We start from the raw sequence: 14,486 nt of genomic DNA on the forward strand, positions 1-14,486 counted from the left end.
TATATATATATATATATATATATATATATATATATATATATATATATGAAATAAAGAAAAAGGTTCCCTCCTGTCAGAGCCACACTATAAGGGGAAGAATCCCACAAAAAAGGCTTGTAGTTCTGAAACCTGTGCCTCAGCAACAATTTCTCTGTCAATATCTGTCCTAATAGACACACCTAGGAGCTCATTAAAAGGATAAAATGGACATAGGTTTTGCTGGCATTCTGTGTGAAGACTTTGAAAGCCATCCTGGGTGAAAGCCAGATTATAGCCAGTTCTTGTTCAGTCATTGTTCCTTGTGTCTGAGTCTCCATGACCCCATTTGGGGTTTTCTTGGCAGAGATACTGGAGAGGTTTGTCATTGCCTTCTCCAGTTCATTTACAGATGAGGAAACTAAGGTTACAAGGGTTAAGTAACTTGCCCAGGGTCACACAGCTAGCTAGTAAGTGTTGGAGGGCAGATTAGAATTCAGGAAGATGAGTCTTCCTGACTAGTATACTTTATCCACTGCTCCACCTAGCTTCCCCTTACATTATTGTTAGTTCTTCATTATCTGTGCTCTCATGAGATAGATGGCGATACTAGCATAGCATGACTAAATTTAATCTTAGGGTACCCAGACACATCTCTCTTTAGTCCAAAATATCAACTGCATTCAGTTTTCAAGAGAACAGTCAACTAGTCAACTAGTGACAGCCTTTACTTATTATTTTTTCACTCTGCCATTTTTCACTCTTTACATCTTCTGTTTCTAGGTTGTGTATGTGTGTGTCTGTGTGTATGTGATTTATTTAATTGTTTGTTTTGTTTATTTATTAGTGATGGGCATATAGGGGGTGGCAGTGAAGAAAGAGTCAGGATGACAGAGAATGGAAGCAGTCTGGGTAACCCACAGAGCAGAGAAAGAGCCCCAGGCAATCCAGAGCTGGTCAGGTCTCCTCTGGGGCCCTGGGCTCTCTGGTAAGGAGAGAACAGATTTGACACAAAGGGCTTACCATTGCAGCCAGCCACATGATTTCTACATTCTTTCTTTTTTTGGCCTGGACATTTTGGTGCAGATTTTCTAGTAATCCTTTTAGATCGTTTTGCTCTTGAAAACTGGATAGATCTGAAAAAGAGGGGAGAAAATAAGTGGTGTTTACAGCAGTTTTGCCCTCCTCTGCTTTCACATGGTCAAAGAAAGAAAGAGGGTTTTCACAGTGAAGTCAAGAGATTGATGGTAAAATCCCCAGTTAGGTCAGGAAAGGGGGACTATCTTCCCTAAAACTATGAAAATAGGGTAGCCAAAGAAATGGCAACACCACAGAGGTAGTGTGGCATGCAGCATAGTGATTAGACCACTGGATTTAGTCAGGAAAACTCAGAAAAACCAGGGTTCAAATCCCACCTCTGACATTTACTTGCTATGTGACCTCTCTGAATTTCAGTCGTCCAATTGGTAGAATGAGCCTGGTTGACAAATGAAATCTAAGGTTCTGTCAAGTTCTAAATCTAGGATCCTATGAGACAGCATAAGCTCCAAGTCAAATCTGGTCTCTACTACTTGCCAACTGAGTGACCTTGCATCTGTCATGTCACCTTGATGATTCTTAGTTTCCTTGTTCATAAAATGAGGACCCCAACACTTCTCCTCTCTTACCCCATTCAATAGTTGTACTGTTATAGTGATATTTTATTATAGTGATGCAAAGTACTTTGTAAAGCACTACATAAGCATCAGCTTTCTTTCATACATTTATTTAGTGCTCATTCAGAATGGGACAAGATGGAGTGTTGTGAAGAGCCTGGGACTCAAGAGTCTGAAGAGAAAAGGGTGTAAACCACCACTGCCACAATTATATGTGTGACTTTGGATAAACCCCAACTTCTTGAAGACTGAAGCTCCTCATATGCAAAATGGTAAAAACACTTGTACCATCTATCACATGGGGCACCAGAGTGGAAAATGTGCTGCAAACCTTAAAGCACTAGATAAATGTAAACTCATGTTATGTGTGAATTCCCCTGATTGCTGAGCACTCTCTTAGGTGCTGAATGCGAAGCAAAGTTCTCATAAGATAAGTTGTTCAGTCATGTCCAACTCTTCATGACTGTTTTGGGGTTTCATGGCAAAGATACTGGAGTAGTTTGTTATTTCCTTCTCCAGCTCATTTTACAGATGAGGAAACTGAGGTAAATAGGGTGAAGTGACTTGCCCAGGGTCACACAGCTAATAAGTATCTGAGGCTGGATTTGAACTCAGATTTTCCTGACTCCAGGACTGGTTTTCTATCCACTGTGCCACTACCTGCCCTTTTTATAAGACATGGACCCTTATAATCATGGAGTTTATGGTCTAGTAGAAGTATAAGACACTGATCACTATAATGGTTATCACGGAACATTTTAAGATTTGGAACCACTTTAAGTGTATTATCTGATTTGATCTTTACAACAACTCTGGGATGTAGCTGCTATCATTCCCATTTTATAGATGAGGAAACTGATATTGAGACAGCTTAAATTAAGTCACGTTTGATCCTCACAGCATCCTTCTCAGGTAGGCTCTATTATTATTGGTATTCTATTTAATAGATAAGAAAAATGAGACAGAGAGTGATTCATCATACAGCCATCAAGTATTTGAGACAAGATTTGAACTAGAGTGTTGTTGACTCTGAACCCAGCATTCACACTCCCACATCCTGGAGCTGACTCTGCTTGAAGGCCTCCAGAGCCCTTGATCTACACTACATGCAAATGGGCCATCCTGTCCTCGCTTTCCTCTCTGCGTGACATTCCATGGCCCAGCACAGCTTACACCCCTTCTTTATGATGCAGGATGTTACACTGGAGAGAAGGCCAGATTCAGGGTCAGGGGGCCTGGTGTCAGGTCTTTGCTCTTCTATTTAACTGCATGACTTTAGGCAAGATGCAAGGCCTGGTTCCCTGGGCCCAGAGCCTCCTTCCTCATCCATAATGGGAGAGTTTCAGACTAGACAGCCTCTAGGGTCCCTTATAGCCTGAAATCTGTTAGTCTGCACTTGCTTTCTCTCTCTCTTCCAAGTGCCATGTATACAGAGTAACAGTGCAATTGCAATGATGATCAATGGTGAATGACTTAGTTACTCTGATCAAGAAAATGATCCAAGATAATTCCCAGGGACCCATGATAAAAAATGCTCTGCACCTCCAAAGGGAGAACTGAGGAACTCTGAGTACAGACTGAAGCATAACTTTTTCAATTTCTTTATTTTTCTTGTTGTTACAACATGGCTAATATGAAAATGTTTTACGTGGTTTCACATGCATAATTGATATCATACTGCTTGTCTTCTCAATGGGTGGGGAAGGAGCTGGAGAAAGGGAGAGAATTTTGAACTAAAAATTTTTTTTAAAGAATATAAAAATAAATAATTTGGGGAAAATTTTAAATAAAAATACCCTGCCCCAAAGTCCCTTGTTTATAAGCAGGGCATTTATTTTTTATTTTTTGGGGGGGTAGATGGAGTAATGATTGCAATACTTCAAACAAAGAAGCAAAAAAAGGAGTGTCAATGAATAAATAAAAACAGACTTAAAAATAAGAAAGGGACAGAGATAAGCACAGTCGTGTTGGACCTATCATGTTAGATTTATAGATAGAGATGTATATTCACATACAAATTTATGTACACATACATATATGTATATTTATCATATCTATGTACATATACATCTATAGATACAGATATATATATATATTCATATAGATTTACCCATCCATCCATCATCCAATCCATCCATCTAGCCATCCATCCATCCCTTCCTCCATCCATTCCCTCAGTTCTATTCTATACAGAGGGAAGATTCACACGTTCATATTTTCCTCCTATTCTGTTCTCTATATAGGGACACATTTAGTTCTCCTGTTGTCAAGTTCATAATGATATTTTTAATTGAGAGAAGATAGAAAAAAAGAAAATATATCATATTTGATTTTCCTTTTGTGTGACATATATCCCAATGGAATGTAAGCCTATGGAGGACCAGTATGTTTCATTTTTGTATATGGAGCACCAGACTCAAGCAAAGTGCCCTGCCTAGAGCAGATATTTAATAAGTACCTGTTGAATGAATAAAAGATATCCATAGAACTAACACAAACTACAGGACCTACCAAGTCCAAACAGCCCAGTAGACCACTTATACTGCCCCTCCACTTCCAATTCCCTTGAAGTCTAAATTAGAACAGGACAAATTTGTTTCCTGGGATAGCTTCATTTTTCAAAGGGAGTTCAAGGAAGCAACGAGTGAGGATTCAGAGGCAATAGTTTCTCATGCCAGCCCTACCTGTGCCTTGATGTGTGACCTTGGATAAATCATTCAACCCCTCAGTATCTGCTTCCTCATCTGTAAAATGACTGGCTTCACAGAACAGTGGTGAAAAACAATTAATAAACCTCTTGATATAGAATGCTGCAATATTGAGTTCTACATAAACACTAAACAATCATGGAGGGGTTAGGCCGCTTCCAGGGAACAGTTGCCATGGTCAGAGCTGATCTTCACCTGAGCCAGGAAGCCCAGCTCTCTCCAGGTGGGAACTGGACTTTATCCAGATCATATCCAGCAAACATGCATACATGCATGTGTATACACACACACAGATCATCTGCAACTTTTTCTTTCCTCCAGCTTAACATAGTAACAAGGCAAACACTCAATTTCTAGTGATGTCTTTCCTTTACACTATGCTGACTACTGGATTTCTTAGATAAGGATATAGTTCCAAAAAGAATCTCTCTTTGAATAACATTTGGCAACCACAAACCTCATAGAGTGAGGAGAGGATACTTAAAACTTTTTTTTAAGATGAAAACTTTTATGACTTTGCCACCATAACACAATTTTCACCAAGCATAGGACTTAAAGTCCATTGTGTCAGAATACTTCAATTTTAAGCAGAGAAACTATCTTGTACCTTGGTCTCAGTTTAAATGGCTAAACCTGGTTAGTGAATTTGAAAATGCAATCTTCTGCTCATCATAAAAGCCAAGTATGTGTATAGAATGTGTGTGTGCATAGGCATGTGTGTGTATGTTTTGTGAACCATATGATATGAGAGCCAAAAAAGGGAAACCATATGTGAGGTTGCTTTGCTGTTCCTAGAATGAGAAGGACATGGGTTCCAATTCAATATCAGACACTCACTAGCAGTATGATCCTGACCAAGTCAATTAACTCTGTTTGCCTCAGTTTCCTCATCTATAAAAAGAGAAGGAAACAGCAAACCACTCCAGTATCTTCATCCAAATGGGGTCACAAAGAGTCAGCCACGACTGAAATGATGAAGAAAAACAACAATATCCATAATGTGGCAGCTGATTGTTCTGCTACAGTCTGCCCTGGTCATAGAAGAGAGTGATGAGGATGGGGAAAGAGGACTAGAGAAAATACCAAATGAGTACTTGTGGATAGAAGCTACAGTGAGGCAGACTTAGGATTTATGCAGGGGAAAAACCTCCAGGCAATTAGACATATTCCAAAGGGGAATAACTTTCTCTGGGGGGCAGTGGATATCTTCTTCACTTTGTGGGAATGATGTAGATGATATTTTTGGTCAGTTATAAATTGGACCAGATAACCTCTGAGCTTCCAACTTATAGACTACAGGCAAGACAAGAGTATGTAGCTAAGACAAATCCAAAATTATCGGGAAAGACCTTAAAAGTATGATAACTGGAAGTCAAGTCACAGCATAGGAAAGACAAAATGTTCTTATTACCCTATCTAGAGTGACTGTGATATAGAGGAACAAAGACTGACTGTGACTCAGAAAATCTATGCTGTTTCTTTGCTCGTGGCCTTGGGCCACTGAGCTTTATCAGAGAAAGCCACAGACGGCAGCTGATTTCCTGCTTACAGATTTATGGTTCGCAACCCCAGCAGAGCCCCTGGTGCTTGCCTGACAATCTGTCTGGTCCACTCAATGACTCTTCCTCCCAGTGCCCATGGTGGCAATTCCACTCCTATTTATTTCTCTTCACATTCCCCACCACACACCTAGGAACCAATGATCATCTCTCTCCTACTTCAGAAGCCATATAACCTGGACTCCTCGTGTCCTCTCCTCAAAACTTCTCAACATCATCACCTACTTTCTTCCCTTTCTCCTCTTTTTACAGAAAAAAAAAGAAATAGCCTTATTCTTGACTAAGGTGAATCCCTTTCACTACTGCTTTTATCTTCCTTCCCATTTGCTTTCAGGAACTTTTTTGAGTAATCATTGTTTTGTCCCTCTCTACCTTAATCAGAGATCTTCAGTTTTTTTTTTCCTGTTCTACTAGGTTCTTCTTCTCTTTCTAGAAATAAGCTCAGAACTTCCCAATTCTTAAAAAAAAAGCTAAAAGGCCTACCTTTCTATCCTATCCAGTTGCTAATGGATTTTTTTCTCCTTCTTACTGTCAATGTCTTTGGATGGGAAATTGTCAATAGCATACAGCTCTCCTTCCCACTCAGAATAATCAGTCAATAATTGTTAGGCCCTGCAGCCCCTCTTTGGGTCTCAGGCAGCCTCTCTGAGTTCAGGTCTGATGTAACAGGATACAGAACAATCAGCAATATGTGCTGATCTCATCTGTGGTCAGGGCACCCCAACCTCTAGGAAGTGCCAAGGTGCCCAGATTGTGTGCTGTCATGCAATTTACCCTGTAACCTTGAGACTAATCTCAGGGACTAAGGGTAAGTGCGCAGGTGTACGCAAGCTGTTCTGGACACAGCCTCAATGTTCTCTGATTGCCCCCCCTACCTTCCTTCACGAGCTGTCCATGAGCTCTGCAAGTGCACTTTGGGGATTTAAGGGCTGAAGCATGAGGGGGCTGGAGAGAATGGAGGGAGAGATGTAACAACATGCCAGTCCTGCCAATAAAACTTTGTCTCTTTCCATTTCCACTGACTCGACTTCTCCTTTATGCAAACATGCAGGACATATCTGGGTGCACACCAAGGGCCACGAAGAGGAGATAAGACTCACCTAGAAACCTTACGGTCACAACAAATGGCGTCCTGAACATGGACAAACAAAGTATGTGTGGTTTTAGCTGAGCCCCCATGCTAGTGGGGAAGATAGAGGAGAAGCCCAAGGGAACAGGAGTTGGCTCAGGATGCAAATGGGGAATCACCTCCCTATAATTAAGCCAGATGAAATGGAGATTTGGGCTTGACAGCTTTATAAGGCAGTTAAAGGCCAGGGACTGACCCTCCCACTTAAAGATCTTCAGAGATTTATTGAAAAAGTGAAAGTGGTCTCTCCATGGATAGAAGATACGGGCTTAGATAAGCAGATATAGGGCATAGTTGGGGAACAAATGACAATTTATTTGGTAAACTTTGAGCCAGCCAGGAGAGAGAGGAGTGAGGAACTAATGGAAGAGGGACTCCAGCATTTCCCCATTTCTGCCTTTTTTCTATGGAATATATTAATGATATTCTTAACATCAAAAATGAAAGTGCCAGGGGTGGCTCAAACCATTCACTGTGATACAGCTGTCTTTGTTGGAAACTGATAGGAGGAAAATGATCAAGTGAGTTTTACCTAGGACCAAGCATAATATCTGATTTCTGCAAATGATCTTTAATAATTTCTGAGTGTACTCTTCCTGTCATTTTCTCTGTCTGTTTTGTCTATGTGTCTCTGTGTGAAAGCATGTGAGTGAGTAATCTAACACCCTGTAAGGTTCAATATGCAGTTGGACTTTCCTTGGAATGCTCTTATCTCTTTCTTTCCCCCTTCCTGAGGAGAGAGAAGGAGAAAAGAAAAATATTTTATTTAATAGATTATATGATGGTTATATTAAGTCATAGAGTAAAGAAAGAAGTATCAGGCATAAACTATTTTAAGTTTTAAGATCTTTAAAAATTTGAAAATCTCCTCTTCTTATTCCACTCTGGCCAAGCGGTGTGAGAAGAAGGTGATAAGAAATAATAAGGGAATTTTTCCCTCAGATCAAAGGCGCATACAAACAAGCATTTCTTGACTCACTTATTAGAAAAAAAAATCTGTCTATCAGAATGAAACTAAATCAATTGAATTCATGTGAAAAGTAAAACATGTCACTCCTAATTTGATGCTAAAGATAAGTCAGAACTCATTTTACTATTTGGCATTTAGGCAAATTAGAATATTTTCTAAGATTTGATGAGAAAAGTAAGTTTTTTTTTTGGGTAGTGAGATAAGGGAGTAGACTTACTACTCAAACTCCCCAAAAATCACTTTTTCTAGAGAGATCAAAGCTATCACTTTCAAAGAAGCTTTTTAAGGAGTGGACACATAAATAAAGTTTATTGGAGTAAAAGTTAAATCAGCTGAAAACATTTTACAAAAATTTATTAATGTCTTTCATCCTAGATAAAAAAAAAAATAGAGAGTGCTGAAGAATAATAAGGAATCTGAGTTACCCTCCCAACCTGACTAAAGGGAGAAAGCATGATAAATTTATCAAGGACACCATTAGCAACAGTCCTGGGCATTGAAACCCACACCTTTAAGCAAGCAGATGAACCTCTCCATTCAAAACCACTAAATACACAATCAGACTCTGCACCTATGAGGAGAGGAGAAAAATCTATACACTTGATTAATCCAATTTTCTATCAATAATTTTTGCAAGTGATGATTTGGAAATACAATCAATGTCACAATGTCATTGTGTTGTTATGGTCCTCCTAAATTGTAGTAAAATTCTCTCATTTTAAAAATTGAGGGATCATTCTAAACCAGAAATAGTGTTAGATAAGCACATTTTTAAAATCTGAATTTTATTGGAACTAAAAGATAAAGAACTTGTTTAAACAGTTGTCACTTAACGTCTTATAAGGCTTATATATGCTATATAGGAAACCAGTTATTTACATCTTTACCTGTAGTTAAAAGGAGATTACAACTAAAACAATTTGGCTATCACTTATGGAAATTATTACCTAAGTTACTTTACTGTTTAAATGCTAAAACTTAAAATTGCTAATTGATTACTGTATGTGGGAAGGAAGAGACTGGTGAAAACTTTATTCAGATTAATTCTACCCATTCAGACCATTCCTCCTGCATGTATGAGATTTGATGAAGCAGGGGCATCACCCCCAGCCACTCACTAAAGTCCAACTCAGCTTTCTTATTTTGTAAAATTGTCAAGGAAACTATCTGTAGAGGCAAGGTCATTCGGCCTGAGAAAGGAATTTGTTTTAATTGTAACTTACTAAGAAAGTTGCAAAATATTAAAAAGAAATTTGAGAAATAAAAACATTAAATGCAATTCCTTATGTAGGAAAAACCTAGTAAATCTTTATTGTTTATTACAGCTCCATAGGAATAAAATTAACATATAATTGGATATGAATTGTGATTGGTGAAAAATTGCTACTTAAAATAAAAAGCATTTAATATTGTATTTAATTCACATATTCTTATAGCAAAATGTCCATGATCAGAATAATTAGTCAGTAAAAGATATGAAATCTTTTGTGTTAGCTTTATGGGGAATCCAATATTATTTTTTTTTATCAAGAATTAGAATATATACAGTAACTTATACAAACTACTTAGGCTCACTTTATAATATCTCCATTGTTTAGAGGGATCCTAATACCAATAGCTTTTATAAGTACTTTGATCAGCTTCTTAATTGTTTCCAATATAACGATTCAATTACTACACCTTTTTTGACTAAAAACTTTGTGATATTTAAGAATTCTGCAATAGTTTGTCAATAAATAACTTGAGAATCTATGTTACTTATGTTACACCAATTAGTTTAAAGGAACCTCACTCTTAAAAGTTTTGTTTTTGCTTTTAGGATTTCCAAGACAACTTATAGCTAAGTTAAAGTAAAGTAGAACAGATTTTGCTATTTTGATTCCAATGTACAGTCATTCCATGGCCTAGGCAAGAGTAGTGTCTGAACTTATTATAAGTAATTTCTATTATATTTTATTATGTATATAATTACAAATTATATAATTTATATTATATTATACATTAAGTAGTGTCTGAACTTATTATAAGTAAAAGATTTAATTTCTGAAATACCCTTTTTTGGTTTCAGACTTCAGGGGACCTGCACAAAAGTGATTTCTGGATGACTAATTGCAACTATATCTTCTATTCTCCTTCTCCAGTGTACTTATGGATACACCTGTCTATGTATGATTCCTCTGTATGGAATATTGTTTGCATTCATTTTACTCTTGCTTAATGTATATCTAGTAGGGATTTGTATTATTATTTTGTCTGCTATCATCAATAATTTCAACCACTGTGTCTTTGCATTTAGGTAATAAGTGAAAGTAGAGACTTTCAGCAAAAATTAGATGCTTTAAAGGAAACTAGAATTTATAAAAGACAAGCTAGCAGAAACTGAGTTTTGTTGAAGTGTGATTATAGATTTCATCCTATTTGTGTTATACCTGTGAAATATAATAAGTCTAATCATGATTGGCAAAAAGTTAAAAATTGTTTGTTAGGGATTTTTAGAAATAACTCCATAGGAGTGGATTTGGCATAATTCCATAAATTGATTTCCCTTTTCAATGAGCCTCCCTGGATAAAATTAAGGTGGACAATTTGGCATGACAAATTTAGGGTTCATTTAAAGAGTTAAGTCCTTTGCATTGGCTATATATATTGCTTTCACCCCTTCTTCCTCTGGTTATATTGTATCTCCTTGCGATTTGCATTGTGAAGTATGTAGTAGGTATTTTTAAACAAACACTCTAGGCCTGGCTAGTGTCCCCACCTCATTATCCTTTTCCCCATGATTTGTGAATACTATATAATATGTAATTGAATGGTCTTTTGTTTATGGTAATTATCCCCTCTTCTATTGCCCTTTCATGCAGACATCCAAAAAATCCTGTGCCTTGCAGGACTCATAAGATTTGGTGCTCCCAGCCTAAAAGGAAGGGGGACTTGTTGGGGCCTGTAGCCCCTCTTTGGGTCTCAGGCAGCCTCTCTGTGTTCAGGTCTGATGTAACAGGATACAGAACAATCAGCAATATGTGCTGATCTCATCTGTGGTCAGGGCACCCTAACCTCTAGGAAGTGCCAAGGTGCCCAGATTGTGTGCTGTCATGCAATTTACCCTGTAACCTTGAGACTAATCTCGGTCACTAAGGGTAAGTGTGCAGGAGTACACAAGCTGCTCTGGACACAGCCTCCCTGTTGTCTGATTGGCCCCCCTACCTTCCCTTATGAGCTGTCCATGAGCTCCGCAAGTACACTTTGGGGATTTAAGGGCTGAAGCATGAAGGGGCTGGAGAGAATGGAGGGAGAGATGTAACAACATGCTAGTTCTGCCAATAAAGCTGTGCCTCTTTCCATTTCCACTGACTTGACTTCTCCTTTATGTGAACACGCAGGACATATATGAGTGCACACCAAGGGCCAGGAAGAGGACGTAAGACTCAGCTAGAAACCCTAGGATGGTTACAAATAATGACTTCATGAAATAACTTCCTGTGAAGGGAGTACTTTCAGAGTCCATTGCATGGTTGGACAGCTTCTGCCCATTGTTCTTACTTCTGCCTTTACAGGACAAAAAGAATTTACCCAATTCTTCTTCTATGAGAGTCCTGAAATTACCTTCAAACTGATACCATGCTCCAAGCAAGTCTTCTCTACTCCAGGGGTAAACATCCCCAGTGTCTTCAAATCATCCTCACATGATATAGTTTTAAGCCCTCTGACCATCCTGTTAGCTTCCTCTGGACATGTTCTATTTGGCACATAGCCTTCTAAAATGTTCCAGATATTTTCTTACCATGGCAGAGGGAAGAGGGACTAGCTTCTTCTTTAATTTGGATACTTTTTCTCTTAATGCCTCCTAAGATTCCTTGTGCTTTCTTTTGGATGTCATAGTATAAATCAAGCTTATAGTCCATTCCATTCTTTTTCAAACAAATTGCTTTTGAGCCTTATCTTCATGAAGTTGGTTTTTTGAATTCTGGTGTAGGACTTTATATTTACATTGAGTAATCCATCAGGACACCAGAGCCTATCCAGCATCAGTACCTAGCCATATGTTCCACTGCTAATCTCTTTTTACCTCCAGGAATAATGACTTTTTTTGGATCTAGAATGCCAAAATTCCTTCTTCCCTTGTCCTGCCCCTCCCCCCAATTACACTTCTTATATTGGGCATAATAACAAATGTATTTGTATATATGTATGTGTGTATATATTTATGCATAAAAATATACACACATATATACATATGTATGTATATAAAAACCCACTACAAACCACCAGGCACAACAGTGTCAGGGATAGTAAAGCAGCTCTGGGTTCAGAAAAATCTGGGTCTAAGTCCCATCTGTGGTACTGTGGAATCCTTGTCAAGTCACTTAAACTCTCGCTGTTCTAAATAACTTTGTAAGACTACAAATGTCTGAGAAGAATTTGAGCTACATTAGTAGAGGGAGTTGAATTATCTTGGAGACTCCTATGTAGATTCAATTTCTCACCTACTGTTACTGGAAAAGGTATAGCAATCTATGGTCCTATGGTCCTACTCACTATTTCTGTGACTGCCTAAATTAAAAGTCCCTTTCCTGAACACTTCCCCATATTTTGTATCCCCCCTATTTCAATGTGAGCTCCTGGAGAACAGAGTCTTTCTCACTTCTATATTTGAATCCTTTAGGACCTAGCACAGGACCTAGGCACATGGGAATAAATTCTTTCATATTGATTGATGATCCTATAAAAGGCCATTTTTATTAGGTTAAGCCCAAGCATTTAAGTCTGTTGAGATGTCTCCCGATTCTGAACCTGCTCTCTAACATCCTGGCTAGTTCTCTCAGTCTCTGGTCATGAGCAGATGGGATGAGCAGGATACATCTATGCCCAATGATTTTCATTGTAATGCACCAATTTCCCAATATGCTTTTCTTTCTTATAATTTTTCTCTCTTCTAGTTCATCCTTCTTATTTTTAGATTGTTCATGCCAGTCTCCACTCAATGATCTTCAGTGGCTTCTTAGTAAACTTCAAACAGTTTTGCCTGGCACTAGAGGTTCCCGCCAATTTAAAGAGCCCCTTCCTGTTTTGCTTTAATTCATACCCTTTTTTATCCTCTCTACATATTGAGACAGCTAGGTGGGACAGTAGATAGAGCACGGGACTTGGGGTCAATAAGACTCGGATATCATGCTGGGCAAGTCATTTAACCTCTCTCAGCCTTCTTCCTCATCTTTAAAATGAGGATTTGTAAATTGAAGTAGTATCACCCACCTCACAGGGTTGTTGTAAGGGTCAAATGAGATACACAAGTAAAGTGCTTTGGAAATCTTAAAACATTATGCAGACAACAGGTGCAGTTATTATTATATTATGTATTCCTCTGGGGTCGGGTGGGGGAGAACTGTGCTTTTCTCTCTTTATGTTACTGTGAAACACTCCTCCCTGTCTCTTTTCTCTCTCCTCTCTTCTATATCCCTCTAATCCTTTTTTTTTGCTGAATTTATATCTATATTTTAATGTCCAACTAAAAAGATACCTTTCATGATCTCCTTTCACTTCAGACCTCACATAGCCCTTTACTTTGTACCTTTCTGATTCACTTAGCATATATTTTTGAGCATTTTATATATATATACATATATATATATATATATATATATATATATACATATATATATCTGTTTGTGGCTTATTGTCTTATAATTCCACAAGGACAGGGACCAAATGCCAGTGGAAATAACTTTCTCCTCCAGGACTGAGTAATCATACAAAGTCGATGCCTAATATTTGATGAGAACTTAAAGTGAACATTAGTTTTGCTATTGGATCACTTTGTGACCTTGGGAAAGTAACCACTTTACTGAACTCTGGACCTCTCAGTTGTGAAGTGAGGAGCTTCTCTCCATACTTCTATTTAAGTTCCCAGGTGAGATATCTCTTTATTTAACAACCAATAAAACCTCTAATAACTTCTCCAGCGTCCTTCTCTGATGGGTAGTTCCTTCCACTGTTTTTAGTTTCCTCTTTGTATCTTTTCTACCATTAAACTGTAAGCTCCTTGAGAGAAAAGACTGTTTTTCCTTTTAATATATGTATCCTTATTGCTTAGCACATAGTACGCACTTACTAAATATTTACTAACGAGATGATCTATAAGGTTCCTCCCGGTTCTGAAATCATATGATCACAGTTATTTTCCAATATGAAATCTCTCCCTTAATTCTGTGTAAAAGTTATATAACAGGGGTGTCTAGGTGGCACAGTGAGTAGAGTGCTGGCCCTGGAGTCAGGAGGACCTGAGTTCAGATCTGGCCTCAGACACTTAATACACAGAAACAAAAAACCTAGCTGTGTGACCTTGGGCAAGTTACTTAAACCCAATTGCCCTCCAAAAAGAAAAAAAAGTTATATAACAACATTCATTAGCAAACAAACAAATGCAAATTAAATGAAAGCTGATAGAGATGGTTTAAAATTGGAAAATGTAATTCTTTGGGATGCATTAAA

The 14,486-nt window shown here is 38.1% G+C and overlaps 1 protein-coding gene across 5 annotated transcripts in view; it reads right to left on the bottom strand.

Moving 5' to 3' along the window:
* Positions 1 to 14,486, bottom strand: part of INPP4B (inositol polyphosphate-4-phosphatase type II B) — a 1,018,353-nt gene that overhangs the window by 80,835 nt on the left and 923,032 nt on the right. For all 5 annotated transcript variants that reach the window (XM_069105434.1, XM_069105431.1, XM_069105430.1 and 2 more), the window contains one exon: positions 1,000 to 1,112. In XM_069105434.1, coding sequence (XP_068961535.1) covers positions 1,000 to 1,112 — 113 coding nt within the window. The remainder of the gene's footprint in view (positions 1 to 999; positions 1,113 to 14,486) is intronic.

Source organism: Petaurus breviceps, unplaced genomic scaffold, assembly GCF_028583685.1.
Source record: "Petaurus breviceps papuanus isolate PSGF00001 unplaced genomic scaffold, PetGlider_PUasm1.0 76, whole genome shotgun sequence".
Classification (NCBI taxonomy): Eukaryota; Metazoa; Chordata; class Mammalia; order Diprotodontia; family Petauridae; genus Petaurus; species Petaurus breviceps.